This window comes from Centropristis striata, chromosome 13 (assembly GCF_030273125.1).
Source record: "Centropristis striata isolate RG_2023a ecotype Rhode Island chromosome 13, C.striata_1.0, whole genome shotgun sequence".
In the NCBI taxonomy this organism is placed as follows: domain Eukaryota; kingdom Metazoa; phylum Chordata; class Actinopteri; order Perciformes; family Serranidae; genus Centropristis; species Centropristis striata.
The window spans coordinates 22,457,838-22,482,103 of record NC_081529.1 but is presented as its reverse complement, the minus strand read 5'-3'; the positions used below and the strand labels follow the sequence as shown (position 1 = coordinate 22,482,103).

At 45.3% G+C, this 24,266-nt stretch overlaps 1 protein-coding gene across 1 annotated transcript; it reads right to left on the bottom strand.

The window, feature by feature from the left end:
• Nucleotides 1–2,411: 2,411 nt before the first annotated feature.
• LOC131983911 (keratin, type I cytoskeletal 13-like) lies at nt 2,412–7,564 on the bottom strand. The gene is made up of 8 exons (XM_059348749.1): nt 7,151–7,564; nt 6,016–6,098; nt 5,694–5,850; nt 4,688–4,849; nt 4,467–4,592; nt 3,497–3,571; nt 3,201–3,349; nt 2,412–2,564 (listed from the first exon to the last, which is right to left on the bottom strand). The coding sequence occupies exons 1-8, from the start codon at nt 7,562–7,564 to the stop codon at nt 2,438–2,440; spliced, it is 1,293 nt and encodes a 430-aa protein (XP_059204732.1). The 3' UTR covers nt 2,412–2,437.
• Nucleotides 7,565–24,266: the final 16,702 nt, after the last annotated feature.

The following is a 24,266-nucleotide window of genomic DNA, read 5'->3' as shown; positions in this document are numbered from 1 at the left end:
TGAGTGGAGTATTAACTTCCAGTCTGTGCAGGTTGGATGACGCCCAGGAGGCTCGGTGAGAGTATCTGAGCTGAGCGGAAATTAAATCTCTGCAGAAGTGAATCAGCCTGCAGCTGCAGCCCAACCATGACAGGGTTCAAACTTAGAGCTCAAGGAGTTTAGAGGTTCACCAAGCAGCCAGCAGGAGGCAGCACTGCACCGTCTCGCGCTGGTTATAAAACCTGCAGGACTTTCTGTGTTCATTCATTGTTGGAGCTGACTCAGAAATAACACACATCAGCATGTTCTTCACTGAAAACAATATTAATAGTTTGATTCTGCCTCGTTTTCCTCTTTTACATGTTGGAGACGGACTGATGTCTGCTGTCCTCCGAGTCCTGTGTCCTTTCTGTTCTCTGTCAGAGTCGCTGCTGTTCCTGTTGATCCTGGACCTGAAGCTGACCGACAGGCAGCAGGTAGGGCTGAGTTCACCTTGACCAGAGGGGGAAACAGTATCCTTTACTGCAAGTCAAGTCAAGTCAAATGTATTTCTATAGCCCATTTACAGACGGCTGAGACGCACCAAAGTGCTTCACATAAAAGTACATAAAGTGCAATAAAATACAGGATTGACAAAGGTGAAAGAAATAAAAGGGTTAAAAGACATTGCCTGCAAGAGTTAAAATAAATTAAGAGAAGAAGGGATAATTTTAAAGGCACTGAGGGATTACTAGGGGACGCTATTCCCTAGCACTTGCCGGAGGAAAACTTTAATCGAAGGCAAGAGAAAAGAGGCGGGTCTTCAAGTGTGACTTAAAAACATCAAGGGACTGCGCTGCACTGATGTGGAGGGGTGGCAGGTCCAGAGTCGGGGGGCTGCTTGTTTTTAACCTGGACCTGAGCACCTCCGACAGCAGTTGGTCAGCTGACCGTAGTGCTCTGGAGAGGGTGTGGTGGTGCAGAAGATCAGACCGGTATGTAGGTGCCAGACCAGGGAGGGCTTATAAACAGTCAGGAGAAGTTTGTAGTCAATTAAGGCTGCAACTAATGATTATTTTAATAGTCGATTAATCTGTTGATTATTTTTTTCGATTATTATGGGATAAATGGGATAACATTTTTTTTTTAAAAGCATGAATATCATTCCAAAAACAGAACTGACAAAAAACTTAACAGGATTTGTTTGAACGTTAGAAGTTGTTCTCTACACTACACTCACAGACGCACACACTCAAACTCTCACACTCAGACACACACACACACACATATCCATTCACACCCAAATTCACTTGAAACTCATTCATTAGATTATTACCATCATTGTAGTAAGTGCAAGTTAAGTTCATTTACACACCACATTTAAACACAGCTTAAGATGACCAAGTGCCATAAAATAACTTGAATGAAATTAAAAAGTGCAACACACACAAATATATTTGTCAACAATAACTGATATGGGACAAAGCACAGAATACATGACAACTGATGGAAAAATTAATGGGCCAAAGAAAAAACCCTAACCCTTCCTCCTCATCAACATGTTTCTGTTTTACGTGTTGAATCATCACCGTGGTGCTCCTGTGCCAAGCCATCTCGTTTTTGCATATTTTGCAATTAACACACCTTTTCTGTTTGTTTAGTGTGAAATACTCCCACACCTTGGGTGACTTAGGTCTTACTGCCTCCACCATGTTGCAGAGCAACATTACTCTGTCTGGTCTTTCCTTTGTGAAGGAAATTACTAATAAGAATAACTAAAAACAATAATTACTAAAAAATAATGAACAGCTATTAAAAATGGTATTAATTAAATATAATAATTATTAACTATTAAAAATAATAACTTAAAAATAGCAACAATAATTATTAAAAAAATATGAATACCTCTTAAAAATAGCAATAAATAATACAAATAATATTTATTTAAAAATAGCAATTCTAATTAACAATAACTTTTAAAAATAATGATCATTATTATTAATAACTGACTACTTTTACTTTTGGCACTGACTTTTTATCTAAAAGATCAAATGTGGAAACTTTTATTGGAATAAATGATAGTGTTTCTCTACAGTGGTCTGAGTACCGGTATTGGTACAAGTATTGGTACAAGTATTGGTACCGGTACTGGTACTGGTACTTGCACTTGTACTGGTACTAGTTCTGGTACTGGTACTGTTTTTCTCATTTTGCATTGAAATGAATGGACAGAAATGCTTTTGCAGCTGCCGTCAGCGCCCCCTGCTGCAATCTTCGGTAGAATGCATAATGCTTAAGGCACTTCCTGGTTTGCCTCCATGCTCAGATACGGAGGTTGCTGCCTGCCACAAGAAGAGATGCGTGTAATAATCAGGACTGACACAGTTTATCTGGACTCTCATTTTATTGTTTAATGTCAGAGTGTGAACATCAGTGAGGAGTAGGAGGCCTCTGATTGGCTGTCGCATCCGGCAGAAGCTTAGCGGACAATGGCGGAGGAGGAGGACGTGGTGGAGGAGGAGGACACCACCCGGCCGTCCACCACCTCCTCCACCACCACGATCCTCTTGGTGGTTTTGGAGGAGGAGGAGGAGGAGGTGCTGACGCTGTCGACCAATCAGAACAGAGATCACAGTGAGCTGCAGCACCAGTATTTATTATGTAATACTAATAATAATACTTTACTCTGAACCACAACAGATGATACATTCTCCTCTCTGTGTGTTTATGACTCCTCTACATCTACAATGGCCACAAACACCATTTATTTTGACTGTAAAAGCTCAAATCTGGTGTCTCCTTTCAAGCCACTAATCCAACATTTACACTGACCTTCCTGACTGATTAACCCTTCAGTGTGCTCTTATGTTGAATGCTACAGCGATATAAAGTTAATCTTTATGGATTAAATTGATGTTGAATTTGTTGTGTTGTGGATTCACGAAACAGATATGAAAAGTTCATCGACTTTATTTCTAGTTCTTCAACATCACTGCAAGCAACACACACATATCCACATGAATCACTTCCTGTCACTAAAAGTTGAGCTTTTTAAATAAGAGCACATTGAAGTGTAAACCACTACATAATTTACAAGAGCACTGAAGATAATCAGGAAGCAAATTGTTATTTTAAGATAAGTGTATATGTTGGATTAGTGGCGTTAGAATGTGACCATAACCTGCCTGATTATTGGTCTAAATCAATCAGACAGCTCTGTGTAATGGCGGCGGCGGTCTCACCTGCTGGTGGCCTCTCCGTCCAGCAGCCTCCTGTACTCGGCGATCTCCATCTCCAGTCTGGTCTTGATGTCCAGCAGCATCGCGTACTCCTGTCCCTGTCTCTCCAGGTCGGCCCTCAGCTGCACCAGCTGCTCCTCCAGGCTGCTCACCTGCAGGGCGACCACAACAACAACAACATAATCAACAACAACAACAACAACAACAACAACAACAACACAACAACGACAACAACAGTGACAGGTTCCAGTCTTGATGGTGTTGCAGAGGGGGGTCTGGGGTCTGGGGTCTGGGCTCACCTGCATCTGGTACCCAGACAGCTGCATACTGTAGCGGTTCTGAGTCTCAGCCAGAGTTCCCTCCAGAGACGCTTTCTGCACAAGCAAACAAACAAACAGTCAGTTATTTATTTATGTTTGTTTACTTCCAGCTGCCTTACATATTAACAATCACAATTAATAACTTTTAACGTCAACAATATCTAAACAATAACAATTATTAAATGTATTCATTAATTAATATAATTAATAACTATTAACATGAACAATAAATATTGACAATGGCTATTTGTTATTAACACAAGAAATAATTATTTTTTTTAAATACTACAATTACTGATAAGAATAACTGTTTACAATAATCACTTACAAACAATAATTACAGATATTAAAAATGGCATTAATTATTATAATTTGTTTTAAAAAGCAATAATTATTTACATTTATTTTAAAAAGCAATAATTATTAACAATAACTCTTAAAAAGAATAATCATTAACTATTAAAAATATTAACAATAAGTATTTAAAAATATTAACAATAACTCTTAAAAATAGCAATGAATAATATGTATTTAAAAATAGCAATTTTAATTAACAATAATAATTAACAATATCTTTTAAAAATAATGATAATATTATTAATACCCGGCTACTTTTACTTTTGGCACTGACTTTTATCTAAAAGATCAAATATGGAAACTTTTATTGTAATAATTTGTTGTATTTCTCCACAGTGGTCCTAGTACCAGTATTGGTACCGGTACCGGTACTTGTACCAGTCCCAGTACCGGTACTAATACTTGTACCAATACCGGTACTAGTTCTGATACTGGTGCTATTTCTGGTACTGATACTGGTATCGGTACCGGAACTGATACTGATACTTTGCATGGTCCTGGTCCTTGTACCGGTACTTGTACTGGTTCTGGTACTTGTACTGGTACTTGTATTGGTACTTGTACCAGTCCTGGTCCCGGTCCTGGTACTCACCATGCCCAGCATGGACTGCAGCTCTATCTGCAGCGACTGCAGTGTGCGTTTGGTTTCTGTGATTTCCGTCCTGGACGTCTGCAGCGTCTCCGTCTGAGTGATCACCTCTTTGTTTAGAGTCTCGCTCTGCACACAAATAAACACAAACAAACACAAACACTTCAGTGTTTACAGTACATCCAGGCGGCTCTGCGTTCACAGGAAGTGATGCCACTTATTACCTGCGTCGTGAACCAGGCCTCCAGCTCTCTCTGGTTCTTGCCGGCGACCGCCTCGTAGTGTTCTCTCATCTCGGCCATTATCTTACTGAGGTCCTGACCCGGAGCCGAGTCCACCTCCACGCTCACCTGCCCGCTCATCTGAGCCCGCATCGCCAGCAGCTCCTGCAGAGACCAGCCATGAACACAATAAACCATTTTAATTAATCATATTATAATAATATTTATAATATTTGAGCCTGTTGGAGTATCAGTCCAACAGTCCGGACGCTTGAAGACGCAACAACACGTTGATGAATGATAAACAGTGAAAATTAATATCTGCCTGTGGAGAGCTGTGATGATGATGATCAGCCTACAGGGGGCGCTGCTCACCTGCTCTACCAACACCAACTAAACACTGAGGAGAACTAAACTCATTCTAAAGTTTGAAAATGTACAGTCATGGAAAAAAAAATTGACCACTTTTTTTCTTCAGTTTCTTGTTCATTTTAATTACTGGTACAACTAAAGGTACATTTGTTTGGAAAAATATAATGATAACAATAAAAATAGCTGATAAGAGTTTAATTTAAGAGCTGATCTAGCCATTTTCCATGGTTTTCTTGATAATGATTGTGGTTATTATCAAGAAAACCATGGAAAATGTCAAAAAGGAGAAGAAAAAAACAACCCAAATGTATTTATATTTTTTTGCATACAATGTTTTATTATGTATTTTAAATTTGAAATAGTTAGTTTAATATATAAGTCGAATTATATTTTAATATTTAAAAAACAAAGATAATAATCATAATGATGATGTTTTTTTTTTTTTGGTAACTTGGACGGTTTTAAATTTAAATTAGTCCTGATTTCAGCTCATTTTCATATAAATACGGTAATATGTAAGCAGTGTTTTACATAACATTGAGCTGACAGCTGTTTCTAATGAGGCCTTTATGAATCCTGTCCCTTTAAATTTAACTCTTTGTGTTTTGACTGTCACTGTGATGTCATGCTGTCTGACCTCCTCGTGGTTCTTCTTGAGGAACAGCAGCTCCTCCCTCAGCCCCTCCAGCTGCAGGGTCAGGTCGCCCTTCGCCAGGTTCATCTCGTCCAGAACCCTCTTCAGCCCGCCGATGTCCGCCTCCACCGACATACGCATGGCCAGCTCGGTCTCATACCTGCAGGAGGACGAGTCATCAATGATAACAGCCAGAAAATGAGTGCAACCGTGCAACCAGGCGTCACACAGTTGACCCAGATCACCACAAATATGTGACTTTATTTGTGTGTGTGTGTGTGTGTGTGTGTGTGTGTGTGTGTGTGTGTGTGTGTGTGTGTCTCACTTGGTCCTGAAGTCATCTGCAGCCAGCCGGGCGTTGTCAATGCTCAGGTGGATCGCTCCGTTGGATCTGATGGCGCCCTGAATCTGTGACATCACACGTCACATGTGAGTACCAACACACACACACACACACACAAACACACACACACACACACACACACACACACACACACACAGAGCAGACAAACACACAAAGTTGGGTTTTCATCTTAAAACAATAATAAATCTAAATACTGCTACATGTTAACAACTAGTTTACAAAACAATAACAACAATGTAACAATGTTACATGCACACACACACACACACACACACACACACACACACACACACATACATACATATATATGTATATATATATATACATAACAATAATTAGTATTACAAGAATATACATAAAACTTTTCCATGAAAAAACTAAAATGTCAGATTTGCAAACAAAAGTTTGAATCATGATTGAAGCAGAAGCTGCAGATGTTTCATGTGAAAGAGCTCATAAAATAAAAACATTTTCTTTATAAATAAACAGTTTTTTTCACATTTTGGTATGAAAGAAAAAAAGTTGAACATTTGGAGCTAATTTCATCATCTATTAGGCTAACAAAACTGTGAAAACACTTCAAATGTCTTGAATAAGAAACTGAATAACTTAATTCGGTGATTAAAGCCTAAATATAATGCTTATAATATTAATCATATTAACCACAACAGTTGGAGGAGAACAGATCAGGTACCCAGTGCAGATCAGGCAGGAAACGTGATTTATTCTACTTCCTGTCAGCAGTCTCAGGGGTTTAAATAAAATAAGTTTTCACTGGTTTTAATAGTTTAAAAAAAGTAATTGAAAAGAAACTAAATAACTTAATTCAGTGATTAATGTGTGAATATATATTTCTGTGTATCTAAATGTTGGTGGTGATGGGAAGCAGAACAGATCAGGTAACAGATCAGGTACCCAGTACAGATCAGGCAGATCAGACAAAACAAGGCGGGCAGTTAAACTACAGTGGCCCTGAGAGCTCACGTGATGCATTTAGCGGTTATTAAATCAACATGCAGCTGCGCTCACATCACAACCTCCTGGGTCTCTAAACGGCAGGGGGACGGCTGTGAAGCAAAGCTGAGGCTGCCGTTACCTTGGCGGTGAGGTCAGCGATGGTGACGAAGAAGGCGCTGTAGTCCCTGGTGCTGGGGCCGACCTTGCTCTCCATAAACTGCCGGATCTTCAGCTCCAGGTCGGCGTTGGCCTTCTCCAGGGTGCGCACCTTGGCCAGGTAGGTGGCCAGGCGGTCATTCAGGTTCTGCATGGTGAACTTCTCGTTGCCGATGATGCTGCTGTCGGCGCCGGACACGCTGTAGCTGGAGGAGGACGAGTAGCCTCCCCCCATGCCCATCCCACCTCCACCCCCCGCTGAGGAGATGCGAACCCCTGAGCCGCCTGCACCACCGTAGACGCTGCCCGCCCGCTGGGAGAACACTCGTCCGCCACCAAAGCTGGCCATGGAGCCGCCGGAGGCCCTGAAGGACATGCTGGAGGTGCGGGAAGTCATTGCGGATGCTGTCTTACTGCTGTGAGACGACACAGAGAGGAGAGTGAGGAGATGCAGTACTCGCACCTCCTATTTAAAGCTCCTGCAGGAGCCATCAATCACTCATCGAGCTGCAGGTGAGGCAGGTATGTGCACAGGAGGCCCGTCCGGGGTGTGGCAAGGGATGGTCAGGGAAAAATGTGACCTTCAAACCTGCTCATCTGCGTGATAGTGTTGCATTCTAACGTATCGACAGTAAGGTCGCAGCAGGCCGGGAGCCTGCTGCGACCTTTCAAGTCTAATTATGGAAAGCTGTCAGGACAGGTAGAAAGAGCCAAACATCAGTCAGTTAAAAGTTCACCTTTATTCTTAAGCTTCAGCGAAAGCTTCAGCGAAAGCTTCTCTAAATGTCACTTCACCTGTGGAATGAGTGTGGGCGAGGTAACACACACACACACACACACACACACACACACACACACACACACACAGCAGAGGCTACAGTTACTCAAACACACATTGACTGTCATTCATGCATCAAACACAGCAGGCACAGACTGCAGCTACTGTTGTATCTGAAGGAGTAGCAGTACTTTATTGCAGTGGCAACACTGAGGAAACACTTCTGTTTTTCTTTTTTCAACTAGAAGTTTGATGATTTTTCCTAGAATGTGAAAAAGTCAAATGTTACCTTTGTTCATATTTCCATGAAAGCCGAACACTGACAGGACAAATCTGGACTGAGGGAGATATAAAATAATTCCATACCATGAAAACATAAACAAAAACAAAAAATCATGCATGTGCACATTTATACATGCACCCTTGCTAAAAACAAGGGTTTACACCTGTGCAGAATAAAAATAATAAATGGGTTAGGGTCATTAGGGTTAGGCTAACCCTAACCCTACTAAAACAGTAAACTTCGACAAATCATGACAAGTGTGCTGTAATAAAAATTATTCCGCTAATTAAATCCAGTTGTTCTGCTCTGTAAGAAGACAAACATGGATATTCAGAGTTTGTGATGGGTGACAGGTTGTCTCTTCATGCAAAATAGATTTTGGTTTTAATCTTCATCAAGCTGTTTTATTTTAGGGGTTCAGTGAAGGCGGGTCAGGACAGGTGGAGTATAGGAGAACACAAGGGTTAGAAAAGAAATGAATAACTTCAATCATTCTTAAAAAAGTGAATAAATGTTGTGAATGGACGGCGGCGACAGGAAGCAGAACAGATCAGACAGAACCAGGCGGGCTGGGAGCTCAAAGCACGATATATTCAGTTTGACATTGACTACTGTGATGCATTATTATTAGTAGTATTAGTATTATTAGTATTAGTATTATTAAATGAATGTGCAGCTGTGCTCACAAACACCTCCTTGGTCTCTCTAAATGTCACAAGGACCTTAAACTGGGACCATTGTTCTATTCGCACCACAGGGTTTTTTTTTTTGTCAGAAAGTAACCACACAGACTTCCTGATGAAATCAAATGTGAAACATGGCAGCCACAGGCCAAACATGGGAGACGGGACAGGTTGTTACAGGTTTTAAAAGCTGAAAATGACAGTTTGATGAGTTGTGACTGTGTGAGGTAACAACATCCACAGACAGAGAGAGAGACATGTTTCAGATCCCTGCAGCTCAGGAACAGGAACCACCAGCAGGACAGAGAAAACCTCGGGAGCATTAAACCTGAAGAAAGTAACGACACGGACACCCAGCCAGAGAAATACTTTAAGTCTTATTACAACTGTCAGCAGTTCTTCTGTGATTCTGCTGACAGAGCAGCTGAAAACATTAACCCTCTGTATGTTTTCTTTCAAAGATCGGCAAAAATATTCAGTTAATCGCAGTAAGAAACTGTGAAGACAAGCACTATGGTCAGAATTTGAACTTTCCGAACGGAACTTTAGAAGTGTTCTTCTTCTTGGTGCAAGCAAACATCTGAAGCTGATTGCAGTTTTAAATGCAAATGATTAAATCACCTGTACGCTGTAACACAAACTTGTAACACAAAGAATCCAGAGAGCAGCTCTCTGCCAAGGCCCGGCTGTCTCACACCTATCACTGCCCCCAGGGATAATAAAGACATCTGAACTGTGAATCAACCTTCAGCAGATTTGATGAGATCCGGCTGTAGTTCTTCTGTGATCATGTGAAACAAACAAACCAAACTGACAAGAACTGAATAATAAAACTTTGTCTGATTGGTTTACCCTCAATGGTACGGTGTTGCCCTCAGGCAACATACCTGTTTTTGGCCTTTCAAATTTCTACAATGAATCTTTTTGAGTGATGCGATACTTTAAAAAAGAGGGAAGAGTATAGGGAACCACTAGCAATGCTTTAATTTGTCACATGACCTCCAGGAGGCCATATTGAAACCCTATTTTGCAGACTTTTCAAAAGGAAACAGCTTTGCCATTTTGTGCCACAAAAAATCATGCAAAACATAATTTCCTGGCCCTTTTCCTTCTGGAAAAAATATATTCCTACTGATTCCTACTGACCTTCATTTCATACACTCTGACTGTTCAAGACAATCATTTCAATGGGTTGGTGGTTCAATGGTACAATGTACTTCCTTTTATAATGTTTTAAATGTAAAATGTATTGTACCCTGTTGAAGCTACTGAATATTTTACACATTTTTGTGAAATAAATTGTGTTAAAAATTAATTTAAAAAACTTTCTTTTTCACTTGTGGACTGTTATGGTATAATGTTGCCTACGGTCAGCAACCCACGAAAAATTATAAAATGTCTTCAGATTATGTTTATTTAGTCTATTTTAAGACAAAAAAACCCACTCCAAACATTTTTTTTCCTAACTGGCATCATAATGCCTACCATAGGGGGTTAAATGTGTACTGATGCGTCTGATGTCATCTTCACACGGTGTTAACAGCAGAAACAGTGATCTGTGAGATTTAACATGAATCTGCAAAAAGGATATGTGTGTTGTCTGATGTCTGAAACCAGTGTCCTGTTACACTGTTCAGAACATTAACCCTATGTAAATGTTTAATGTCAAGTCATTCACATGTTTTGTTATTTGACAGTTTACAGTTTTTGGCGTTGTTTATTTTATAAATAACCTTTTCATTGAATAGTAGAGAATGGGTGTTTCTAGCCATATAGTGCCAATTTTAATAAATAAGGACCAATGATTCTTAAAGACAAAGGTTGTGATCTGTCCTGGTTTTAACCACCAGTGCATAGTCGACTATGCACTGGTGGTCCTCAGGGGTCAAAAAGGACCCCATGACACAAAAATGGTTTTAGGACATGTAGAAAAAAAATGCATTATTAATAATAATAATTTTCATAATTTTTTCATTATTATTGGTCAGATTTAGTCAAATATACAAAATTAGGGCCTCATTTCACGTGAAAATAAATAAAACCTGAGTATCAGCACATATGCTGAAAATTTCAAGCAATTCTATGAAAGTTAACCTTTATTAATTGTATGATGAAAGTGATTTGGGGTCAAAAAGGACTCCAGGACCACAGGAGGGTTAATGGACCACAAGAAGCTTATTGTGCTTCACAATTAACCCGACATGTTTATGTCAGGAGCCAGTGATCAGATCAGAGATGGGAGAGAAGACTCGGCAAGAAACAAGTCAGACAACAATTGTATCATTATCATGTTTGTGCTCAAATTGCTCAAGATCGATGCATTAACTTAAACATTTAAAAAAAATGTTTACACATTGTCCTCCCGGGGGGCATGAGCCCGGCCCCCACCACGGAGAATCTGTGAAAACTGCAGAAAAACAACACAAATCTGACAAAAGGTTGAGTTTTGAGGGACTTGTACTTTATTTGAGTATTTGTGGAACTTTTTACTTCTACTCTGCTACATTTTTAGGTAAATATTGTACTTGTACTCCACTACATTTAGCTATCAGCTTTAGTTACTTTTCAGGTCGAGATTTAACGTAAAAAAACATGATAAATTTAAAGTGATTACACTTTAAAAAAAATAAATCTTATATCAGTACATCAAGTAATTAAATGAACCCTGTCTTTACACAATTAAAACACTGCTTACATAAAAGCATCGATACAAATAATGTAATAATATATTTAGAATATATAAAACAGTCTGAGTGGGTTCATTCTGCATAACAAGCACTTCTACTTCTGATACTTTTAGGACATTTTGATGCTGATACTTTTGTACTTTTACTTCAGTAAGTTTTGAATGCATGACTTTTACTGTAGTGGAGTAATTTCACAGTGTGGTATGAGTACTTTTACTGAAGTAAAGGTTCTGAATAGTTCTTCCACCACTGAGAAGACGTTTGTGTTGCAACTTTACGTCTAACTCATGTTTTGGTTAATAAGTCTCGTTTAGAACTCTTTCTGTGTTCCTGCAGCTCTGGCTGAACTCTGATACACTCAGCGGTGTTTGCCAATTGCATTCCATCTTTCTCTCCTCCATTAATATTTTCTTTGTAAACAGTTAAAGTATTTTTATGACTCTTAACTCTCCCCATTCCAACCTTCAGCATACAAACTAGCGTCCCTTCTGTCATCAGCAGCAGCGATCACACCCTGATCAACCATGCACACTTCACTCATCAGACGGAGAAATAAACTGAGTGAAAGCTCCCCCTGAGCTGGCAGCAGGCAGGAATGTTCAGAGTGAGCCGACCCGTTTCTACGCCCTGACGCCGACCTCCCGCTGCTCCGAGTCCTGCTGCACGCTCCCCGCTCCGCTCTGCAGGCCCGACCAGTCGGAGCACAGCTCAGATGATCGGTGATCAGCCGCAACAAAGATTCATCAGGTTTTTCAGGAGGGTTGGCAAGACCGCTGTGTGCTGAAAAACTCATATCTGCAGAATGACAGATTGTTGAATTATCTCCAATAGACTCAACTTCAGAGAAGTTCTGCTGCACAGTCAACGTGTTGTGTGTGCGTATGTGTGTGTGTGTGTGTGTGTGTGTTGTGTGCACAAACCTGCCAATAGTTTCTCCCCAGACAAACCTGTTGAGCTGAAACACAACTCTGATTCTGTGGAAAAAACAACAACAGAATGAGATACTTGCAAGTTATTAGGAGAGGGAGTCAGGGACTAGGAGAGGGGAGTCAGGGACTAGGAGAGGGAGTCAGGGACTAGGAGAGGGGAGTCAGGGACTAGGAGAGGGAGTCAGGTACCAGGGGAGGAGGTCAGGGACTAGGAGAGGGAGTCAGGGACTAGGAGAGGGAGTCAGGTACCAGGGGAGGGGGTCAGGGACTAGGAGAGGGAGTCAGGGACTAGGAGAGGGGAGTCAGGGACTAGGAGAGGGAGTCAGGGACTAGGAGAAGGGAGTCAGGGACTAGGAGAGGGAGTCAGGGACCAGGAGAGGGAGTCACGGACCAGGAGAGGGAGTCAGGGACTAGGAGAGGGAGTCAGGTACCAGGGGAGGGGGTCAGGGACTAGGAGAGGGAGTCAGGGACTAGGAGAGGGGAGTCAGGGACTAGGAGAGGGAGTCAGGGACTAGGAGAAGGGAGTCAGGGACTAGGAGAGGGAGTCAGGGACCAGGAGAGGGAGTCACGGACCAGGAGAGGGAGTCAGGGACTAGGAGAGGGAGTCAGGTACCAGGGGAGGGGGTCAGGGACTAGGAGAGGGAGTCATAGACTAGGAGAGGGAGTCACGGACCAGGAGAGGGAGTCAGGGACCAGGACAGGAAGTCAGGGACTAGGGAAGGGGGTCAGGGACTAGGAGAGGGAGTCAGGGACCAGGACAGGAAGTCAGGGACTAGGAGAGGGAGTCAGGGACTAGGAGAGGGGGTCAGGGACTAGAAGAGGGAGTCAGGGACTATGAGAGGGATTCAGGGACTAGGAGAGGGAATCACAGACCAGGAGAGGGGATTCAGGGACCAGGAGAGGGAGTCAGGGACTAGGAGAGTGGGTCAGGGACTAGGAGAGGGGGTCAGGGACTAGGGGAGGGGGTCAGGGACCAGGAGAGGGAGTCACGGACCAGGTGAGGGAGTCAGGGACTAGGAGAGGGAGTCAGGGACTAGGAGAGGGACTCATGGACTAGGAGAGGGACTCAGGGACTAGGAGAGGGAGTCAGGGACTAAGAGAGGGGGTCAGTGAATAGAAGAGGGAGTCACGGACTAGGAGAGGGAGTCAGGGACTAGGAGAGGGACTCAGGGACTAGGAGAGGGACTCAGCGACTAAGAGAGGGGGTCAGAGACTAGAAGAGGGAGTAACGATCCAGGAGAGGGAATCAGGGACTAGGAGAGGAAGTCACGGACCAGGAGAGGTGAGTCAGGGACTAGGAGAGGGAGTCAGGGACTAGGAGAGGGGGTCAGGGACTAGGAGAGGGAGTCACAGACCAGGAGAGGGGAGTCAGGGACTAGGAGAGGGACTCAGGGACTAGGAGAGGGGGTCAGGGACTAGGAGAGGGAGCCAGGGACTAGGAAGGGAGTCAGGGACTAGTAGAAGGGGTCAGAGACTAGGAGAGGGGTTCAGGGACTAGGAGAGGGAGTCAGGGACAAGGAGGGGGAGTTAGGGACTAGAAGAGGGGGTCACGGACCAGGAGAGGGGAGTCAGGGACTAGGAGAGGGAGTCAGAGACTAGGAGAGGGGGTCAGGGACTAGAAAAGGGGGTCAGGGACTAGGAGAGGGATTCAGGGACTAGGAGAGGAAGTCACGGACCAGGAGAGGGGAGTCAGGGACTAGGAGAGGGAGTCAGGGACTAGGAGAGGGGGTCAGGGACTAGGAGAGGGAGTCACAGACTAGGAAAGGGAGTCACGGACCAGGGGAGGGGAGTCAGGGACTAGGAGAGGGAGTCAGGGACTAGGGGAGGGGGTCAGGGACTAGAAGAGGGAGTCAGGAACGAGGAGAGGGATTCAGGGACTAGGAGAGGAAGTCACGGACCAGGAGAGGGGAGTCAGGGACTAGGAGAGGGAGTCAGGGACTAGGAGAGGGAGTCACAGACTAGGAGAGGGAGTCACGGACCAGGAGAGGGGAGTCAGGGACTAGGAGAGGGAGTCAGGGACTAGGGGAGGGGGAAAGGGACTAGAAGAGGGAGTCAGGGACTAGGAGAGGGATTCAGGGACTAGGAGTGGGAGTCACGGACTAGGGGAGGGGGTCAGGGACTAGGAGAGGGAGTCAGGGACTAGGGGAGGGGGCCAGAGACTAGAAGATGGATTCAGGGACTAGGAGAGGGAGTCAGGGACTTGGAGAGGGAGTCAGGGACTAGGAGAGGGGGGTCAGAGACTAGGAGAGGGAGTCAGGGACTAGGAGAGGGAGTCACGGACCAGGAGAGGGAGTCAGGGACTAGGAGAGGGACTCAGGAACTAGGAGAAGGGGTCAGAGACTAGAAGAGGGAGTCAGGACTGGGAGAGGGAGTCAGGGACTAGGGGAGGGGGTCAGGGACAAGGAGAGGGAGTCAGGGACCAGGAGACGAAGTCAGGGACTAGGAGAGGGAGTCACAGACTAGGAGAGGAAGTAAGGGACTAGGAGAGGAGGTCAGGGACTAGAAGAGGGAGTCAGGGACTAGGAGAGGGATTCAGGGACTAGGAGAGGAAGTCATGGACCAGGAGAGGGGAGTCAGGGCCTAGGAGAGGGAGTCAGGGACTGGGAGAGGGGGTCAGGAACTAGGAGAAGGGGTCAGAGACTAGAAGAGGGAGTCAGGACTAGGAGAGGGAGTCAGGGACTAGGGGAGGGGGTCAGGGACTAGGAGAGGGAGTCAGGGACCAGGAGAGGAAGTCAGGGACTAGGAGAGGGAGTCACAGACTAGGAGAGGGAGTAAGGGACTAGGAGAGGGGGTCACAGACTAGAAGAGGGAGTCAGGGACTAGGAGAGGGATTCAGGGACTAGGAGAGGAAGTCACGGACCAGGAGATGGGAGTCAGGGACTAGGAGAGGGAGTCAGGGACTAGGAGAGGGGGTCAGGGACTAGGTGAGGGAGTCACAGACTAGGAGAGGGAGTCACGGACCAGGAGAGGGGAGTCAGGGACTATGAGAGGGAGTCAGGGACTAGGGGAGGGGGTCAGGGACTAAGAGAGGGACTCAGGGACTAGGAGAGGGGGTCAGGGACTAGGAGAGGGAGCCAGGGACTAGGAAGGGAGTCAGGGACTAGGAGAAGGGGTCAGAGACTAGGAGAGGGGTTCAGGGACTAGGAGAGGGAGTCAGGGACTAGGAGAGGGAGTTAGGGACTAGAAGAGGGAGTCAGAAACTAGAAGATGGAGTCACGGACTAGGAGAGGGAGTCACAGACTAGGAGAGGGAGTCACGGACCAGGAGAGGGGAGTCAGGGACTAGGAGAGGGAGTCAGGGACTAGGAGAGGGGGTCAGGGACTAGAAAAGGGGGTCAGGGACTAGGAGAGGGATTCAGGGACTAGGAGAGGGAGTCACAGACTAGGAGAGGGAGTCACGGACCAGGAGAGGGGAGTCAGGGACTAGGAGAGGGAGTCAGGGACCAGGAGAGGGGGTCAGGGACTAGGAGAGGGAGTCACAGACTAGGAGAGGGAGTCACGGACCAGGAGAGGGGAGTCAGGGACTAGGAGAGGGAGTCAGGGACTAGGGGAGGGGGTCAGGAACTAGAAGAGGGAGTCAGGGACTAGGAGAGGGATTCAGGGACTAGGAGTGGGAGTCATGGACTAGGGAAGGGGGCCAGAGACTAGAAGATGGATTCAGAGACTAGGAGAGGGAGTCAGGGACTTGGAGAGGGAGTCAGGGACTAGGAGAGGGGGGTCAGAGACTAGGAGAGGGAATCAGGGACTAGGAGAGGGAGTCAGGGACTAGGAGAGGGACTCAGGAACTAGGAGAAGGGGTCAGAGACTAGAAGAGGGAGTCAGGACTAGGAGAGGGAGTCAGGGACTAGGGGAGGGAGTCAGGGACTAGGAGAGGGAGTCAGGGACTTGGAGAGGGAGTCAGGGACTAGGAGAGGGGGGTCAGAGACTAGGAGAGGGAGTCAGGGACTAGGAGAGGGACTCAGGAACTAGGAGAAGGGGTCAGAGACTAGAAGAGGGAGCCAGGACTAGGAGAGGGAGTCAGGGACTAGGGGAGGGGGTCAGGGACTAGGAGAGGGAGTCAGGGACCAGGAGAGGAAGTCAGGGACTAGGAGAGGAAGTCAGGGACTAGGAGAGGGAGTCACAGGAAGTAAGGGACTAGGAGAGGGGGTCAGGGACTAGAAGAGGGAGTCAGGGACTAGGAGAGGGATTCAGGGACTAGGAGAGGGAGTCAGGGACTTGGAGAGGGAGTCAGGGACTAGGAGAGGGGGGTCAGAGACTAGGAGAGGGAGTCAGGGACTAGGAGAGGGAGTCACGGACCAGGAGAGGGAGTCAGGGACTAGGAGAGGGACTCAGGAACTAGGAGAAGGGGTCAGAGACTAGAAGAGGGAGTCAGGACTGGGAGAGGGAGTCAGGGACTTGGAGAGGGAGTCAGGGACTAGGAGAGGGGGGTCAGAGACTAGGAGAGGGAGTCAGGGACTAGGAGAGGGAGTCACGGACCAGGAGAGGGAGTCAGGGACTAGGAGAGGGACTCAGGAACTAGGAGAAGGGGTCAGAGACTAGAAGAGGGAGTCAGGACTGGGAGAGGGAGTCAGGGACTAGGGGAGGGGGTCAGGGACTAGGAGAGGGAGTCAGGGACCAGGAGAGGGAGTCACAGACTAGGAGAGGAAGTAAGGGACTAGGAGAGGAGGTCAGGGACACGAAGAGGGAGTCAGGGACTAGGAGAGGGATTCAGGGACTAGGAGAGGAAGTCATGGACCAGGAGAGGGGAGTCAGGGACTAGGAGAGGGAGTCAGGGTCTGGGAGAGGGGGTCAGGAACTAGGAGAAGGGGTCAGAGACTAGAAGAGGGAGTCAGGACTAGGAGACGGAGTCAGGGACTAGGGGAGGGGGTCAGGGACTAGGAGAGGGAGTCAGGGACCAGGAGAGGAAGTCAGGGACTAGGAGAGGGAGTCACAGACTAGGAGAGGGAGTAAGGGACTAGGAGAGGGGGTCACAGACTAGAAGAGGGAGTCAGGGACTAGGAGAGGGATTCAGGGACTAGGAGAGGAAGTCACGGACCAGGAGATGGGAGTCAGGGACTAGGAGAGGGAGTCAGGGACTAGGAGAGGGGGTCAGGGACTAGGTGAGGGAGTCACAGACTAGGAGAGGGAGTCACGGACCAGGAGAGGGGAGTCAGGGACTATGAGAGGGAGTCAGGGACTAGGGGAGGGGGTCAGGGACTAAGAGAGGGACTCAGGGACTAGGAGAGGGGGTCAGGGACTAGGAGAGGGAGCCAGGGACTAGGAAGGGAGTCAGGGACTAGGAGAAGGGGTCAGAGACTAGGAGAGGGGTTCAGGGACTAGGAGAGGGAGTCAGGGACTAGGAGAGGGAGTTAGGGACTAGAAGAGGGAGTCAGAAACTAGAAGATGGAGTCACGGACTAGGAGAGGGAGTCACAGACTAGGAGAGGGAGTCACGGACCAGGAGAGGGGAGTCAGGGACTAGGAGAGGGAGTCAGGGACTAGGAGAGGGGGTCAGGGACTAGAAAAGGGGGTCAGGGACTAGGAGAGGGATTCAGGGACTAGGAGAGGGAGTCACAGACTAGGAGAGGGAGTCACGGACCAGGAGAGGGGAGTCAGGGACTAGGAGAGGGAGTCAGGGACCAGGAGAGGGGGTCAGGGACTAGGAGAGGGAGTCACAGACTAGGAGAGGGAGTCACGGACCAGGAGAGGGGAGTCAGGGACTAGGAGAGGGAGTCAGGGACTAGGGGAGGGGGTCAGGAACTAGAAGAGGGAGTCAGGGACTAGGAGAGGGATTCAGGGACTAGGAGTGGGAGTCATGGACTAGGGGAGGGGGTCAGGGACTAGGAGAGGGAGTCAGGGACTAGGGAAGGGGGCCAGAGACTAGAAGATGGATTCAGGGACTAGGAGAGGGAGTCAGGGACTTGGAGAGGGAGTCAGGGACTAGGAGAGGGGGGTCAGAGACTAGGAGAGGGAATCAGGGACTAGGAGAGGGAGTCAGGGACTAGGAGAGGGACTCAGGAACTAGGAGAAGGGGTCAGAGACTAGAAGAGGGAGTCAGGACTAGGAGAGGGAGTCAGGGACTAGGGGAGGGAGTCAGGGACTAGGAGAGGGAGTCAGGGACTTGGAGAGGGAGTCAGGGACTAGGAGAGGGGGGTCAGAGACTAGGAGAGGGAGTCAGGGACTAGGAGAGGGACTCAGGAACTAGGAGAAGGGGTCAGAGACTAGAAGAGGGAGTCAGGACTAGGAGAGGGAGTCAGGGACTAGGGGAGGGGGTCAGGGACTAGGAGAGGGAGTCAGGGACCAGGAGAGGAAGTCAGGGACTAGGAGAGGGAGTCACAGGAAGTAAGGGACTAGGAGAGGGGGTCAGGGACTAGAAGAGGGAGTCAGGGACTAGGAGAGGGATTCAGGGACTAGGAGAGGAAGTCATGGACCAGGAGAGGGGAGTCAGGGACTAGGAGAGGGAGTCAGGGACTAGGAGAGGGGGTCAGGGACTAGGAGAGGGAGTCAGGGACTAGGGGAGGGGGTCAGGGACTAGGAGAGGGAGTCAGGGACTAGGGGAGGGGGTCAGGGACTAGGAGAGGGGGTCAGAGACTAGAAGATGGATTCAGGGACTAGGAGTGGGAGTCACAGACTAGGGGAGGGGGTCAGGGACTAGGAGATGGAGTCAGGGACTTGGAGAGGGAGTCAGGGACTAGGAGAGGGGGGTCAGAGACTAGGAGAGGGAGTCAGGGACTAGGAGAGGGAGTCAGGGACTAGGAGAGGGAGTCACGGACCAGGAGAGGGAGTCACAGACTAGGAGAGGGACTCAGGAACTAGGAGAGGGAGTCAGAAACTAGAAGATGGAGTCGGGGACCAGGAGAGGGAGTCAGGGACTAGGAGAGGGGGTCAGGGACTAGAAGAGGGAATCAGTGACCAGGAGAGGAAGTCATACAGTATTTTTACACTGTTTTTACAGAATGTTTACAGTATTTTCACGGTATTTGCAGAGTTGCGGATTTGAAGATTAAAGTGGCAGAAAATGTGAATACTCCAGTAAACAAAGCTGAGCTTCAGTGCTTGTACTGTTTAAACTTTTCTACTGACTTTATACTTTATTAATGGAGGATGACAGATCACATTATTAGACAAGCTCAGTGTTTCTGAGCCGTGTGAACTCGGGGCTCACGCTTCATCACAAACATTCTTAACAAATAATCACAACAACTGAAGTGATTAATTGATTTATGGCTTTTTAATCAATGACATTAAACTTTTCAGCCTTTCAGCCGGTTTCTGCCCCTCAGGCTGTTGGTTCTCCTCCAGGTCATGTCAGAGGTGTGACAGGAGAAAGGAAACTCATATCAGGAACAGAGTCAGGTTCAGGGTGAGGGGGCGGGGGCGGGGTTAATGACTAGATGTTTTAACATTATGATGAGTCCATTCTCACACTCAGTTACGTCTCAAAAGATATTGCTACAGTTTTTGAGTTGACACCATTTGTTCAACACACTTGGTGCTAAATTTTGGCAGTTTTTAACCAGTGACCATTCAATGTCCTTTTTGGGGGGAATTGGTGATTGTGTTTAGGGGGAAATAGCAGGTCAACAATACATGCCACACAGAAGGGGCAACATTATCTGAAAGCTGTGAACCTAAAGATTAATTTGATGCTTGTCAAGTTGTTCTGGTCAAAAATATCTAATAAATTGACTTATATTAATGTTATAAACCCCTTATACACCTGAATAGGTTTAAATAAACAAATATGTCCCTTTGGAATCCATTTCCATGTTCAACTATGTCCCATGTTGCAACAATTTTTGGGTTGATGCCTTTTGTTACACACAGTTGTTGCTGAATTAAGCAATTTTATTCATATTGAAAATGGATAAAAAATGGTCAGAAAAACCCTCCAGAATATAACATCAACATACTAGAAAATTTCCTCTGAGGAAATTCTGAAAGGGCCACGGGGGTTACTGCCGGTGTGTGTACACTATGATGAGATTCTTCAGAGATTTCAAACTATGCCCTTTAACCTCAAAATGTGTGTGTGTGTTTGTGTTTGTGTGTGTGTGTGTAATGTGTATCTGGAGGAGTGTGCGCGCTTATGCGCGCATTTGTGTGTGTGTAGCGAAAATTGCATAGTTACCTGTGTGTGTGTGTGTGTGTGTGCAATTAAAAAATCACATAAAGTTACCTGTGTGTGTGTGTGTGCGCGCGTGTGTGTTTGAAGCACGTGTATGCATGTATGAGGAGTGTGCACGCTTACGCGCATGTGTGTGTGTGTGTGTGTGTATCTGTAACTGTAATCACATCAAAGATCAAAGCAATCAACAGAATTAACTGACACCTGTTCCGGCACAGTTACAGCAGAGGTGGACAGACTGGAATTTCTGGCCTCGAACAGAAAGCATTTTTGGCAAAACCATAATACCTATCATTGATGCGACTTCACTTTGAGCGTCCTGAGTTCTTCCTGAACGTCTACATATGGTTTTTTTTTCAGAAAAATGAAAAAATAGCTTTGTTAGAGCGATCTAAAAAAACTGTTACATCTCCCTTTTTCAGAAATCTTCCTGCGTTTTTAATATGGGAGCCAATGAGGCTGTTGGTGCGTGTTGGTGGCACATCTGTGTGTCCTACGCCCAAATTATAACTCTGACAGCTTTACCAGAGGATTGTGAAGGAGAAGACAAATTTTCCTACGTTTCTATGTATAAATTATTTCTGTAGAGTGGAATTTGCGGCCTGGAGTGCAGTTTTCAAATTTCTTTTTTGACAATTTTTTCTCTCCCTCTACACTCTGGCGATGATGTCACACACTGTGACACGAACATTCCGTGCAATACACACCCATTATAATCTCCAAAAATGATCATGGTCATTGAACAGGGATTGATAAAAAACTATATGACCTATCGAAACGTGGATTAATAAACCGATACACAAGACTTGTGTCTACTGTTTAAAGTTTAAATGGAGTCTCTAGGTGAAATTATGCTGGAGAAGTAGACGTTTAAAAATCTCCAATTATTGTTCTTTTTCGCTCATTTTTTTTCGGCCGTCCCATTCATTTCAAGGGTTAGTATTCTGTAGAGAAAAGTAATAGCACACCGATCCTGATCAAACCGCATGTTTTGATATATAATTTGTCCTGCAACTCTTAAAGTTGTAGGACTAGTAGCAGGACGAAATTGCGTCTGGAAGAGGAAGAAGAAGAAATCCACAGTATAACAGTACTACAGCTATTGCTGTATAAGACCAGTGCTCGGTGCGATTGCCCCGTGGCCCTAATAAAGGCCTTTGGAACAACATAGAAGAATCCATGCTGAGATTTGGGTTAAAAAACTTTGGTCATTTTGGAGATTTCTGTATTTTCAGCGATTGGATGACAACAACTTCTGTTTTACAACAGTCTTACAAACTGCTAAGCGGGCTTGGAATTTTAACAGGCTAAACTTGAGAATGGATATAAATGTATAAACTCCTCCAGAGTTCCACATTCATACTCCAAGACCTTTAGACCAGCAGAGAAAAATCTATGCTGTGATCTTGTTTCAGAAACTTTTGACATTTAGTAGATTTGTGTATTTCAGGGACTCTAAGTGGAGTATTTTACTCTGTGTTGGTACTTGAACTCAAAGCTCTGTCTGCAGGTTTAATGGTTTCTGATGGATAAAGGGCGCCACCTGCTGTCTGTCTCCATCAACACATGAGTCAAGGACTAGGAGACGGATTCAGGGACTCAGAGACAGAGTCTGCAGTTCTCAGGTGCTCCACAGGGGGGCGGCCTCACTGCATCAGCCTGTTAAAATAAAACTCTTTAAAATTTACAAAAGTAAGTCTTCCTCTCACTGAGGACCAATTTGGTTTTCAGGAAAAGTACGAGAGAAATAAGGCCACAGTTTGTCTTCTTCTCACATCTTTTGTTTGACTTATTTATGATTTGGGGTTCACACCCTTTAGTGACTGAAATCCTGTTGTTGTTTTGTACTGATTTATTATCTTTCTTCAGAATTTTCCCATCAGATGGAACATCGTGGACACGTGGAAATGTTTGCCACTGATTATAAGTTAAGAAATATGATCCCATTCATTCTGATTGGGGCACTGTGCAGGAAAAACATCCAGTCAGAAGTTTGTTTTTCCGGCAGAGTGATAACTGTTTCAGTCATAAAAAAGTGGCTCAATATTGTCAAAACAGTCTTGAACCATTTGTGAAAATCAGTCATTAGGGAGGCCACCAGCTCCAGACGTGCTCCTGGCTTTAAATCAATGACAATTTCTCCAAATATCAACAAACTTTTGTATTAAGCTGCCCTAACATGTCCACAACATGTTTTTTAAATTGACCAATAGGGGGTGACAGTGTTACACAGGTGGCCATAAAAGAAAAGGATATTCTGTTGAGAAGTTCATATGATTTCCCATTGAAAGAAAAATGTGACAATCGCTATTTTAAACTTTTGTTGTGAGGTTTAGGCACCAAAACTACATGTAAAGGTCAGGTTTAGGATTATAACTGCTGGGCATTATGGATGATGCCAGTCACCCTCTGCACACCGTCATCAGCAACCAGAGGAGCCTGTTCAGTCAAAGACTGCTCCTTCCCAAATGCAGGACCAATAGACTAAAAAACTCCTTTGTCCCCCAGGCCATCAGACTCTACAACTCCTCAAGTTGGGGGAGGAGGAGTAACAGGAAGACAGAGGACTGAGGACAGGAAGGAGCAGTAACAGTAACAGTAACAGTAACAGTAACAATAACAATAACAATATTTATATCATATTTATTTATTTAGTGTATATAAATTGTTCTTTTTCTTTTTTCTCTTATGTGTGCTTTTTAACTCTCTTATGTTTGCTGCTGGAAACTCAATTTCCCTGAGGGAGCAATCCCAAGGGATCAATAAAGTTTTATCTAATCTAATCTAATCTAATCTAATAAAGAACTGCTTCCAGACCAAAACAGTGCTCTCCTGGTTTAAAGTCTTTTTATGCAGCTTCTGTTTTAGCAGAAATTTCCTTTGTGAATGTATTTATTATAATGATTATTCTGTTTCTCTCTCTGATTGCAGCGACAAGTTGTTTCCTCATTGGTCAGATATCACTGGTGATCATCTTGGCGTTTTCACACCTGAAAGTCCGTACCAAGGTCCGAACCAAGGTCCCTGTTCTGTTACATTGTATACATTTGGTCCTGTTGGTTTTGGTTTCACACTGCAAAAGGAATAACAGACTTAACAAGACAATTCTACTGGACAGTTCATCACTGCGGTCAAGCCAGCAGGAGTTCGCGTTTGCTTGGTCAAATCAGCAGAACATTTTTTTTCAAGTGCCCGAATCTACTAACATTTACGGTATTCGTGATGAAACCGCTCTGAAGAGCTGCTGGACTGTGGGACAGACTGCAGTCTCTCAATCAGACCCATGAAACATACAATACTTTTACAGTAATTATTCCCGGTAGTGAAGTAAAGGACGACGTGTGAAAAAACAACAATTGTTTCCATAAGTAGTTTTGGATTCATTAACTTCTGAACTAAGTACTTCCTAGACTACTTGCATGCATAATATGAAGTACTCTTACTGTGTACTTTTAGAATAATACTTTGTCAAAGTACTTATCAGAGAACAAGAATAAGGTTTTTTTGACGAACTTTGATGTGGAATAAAAACATTATTTTCCTTAAGTAGTCCAAGATTCGTGTACTACTGAACTAAGTACTACCTAGACTACTTGCATGCATAATATGAAGTACTTTTACTGTGTACTTTTAG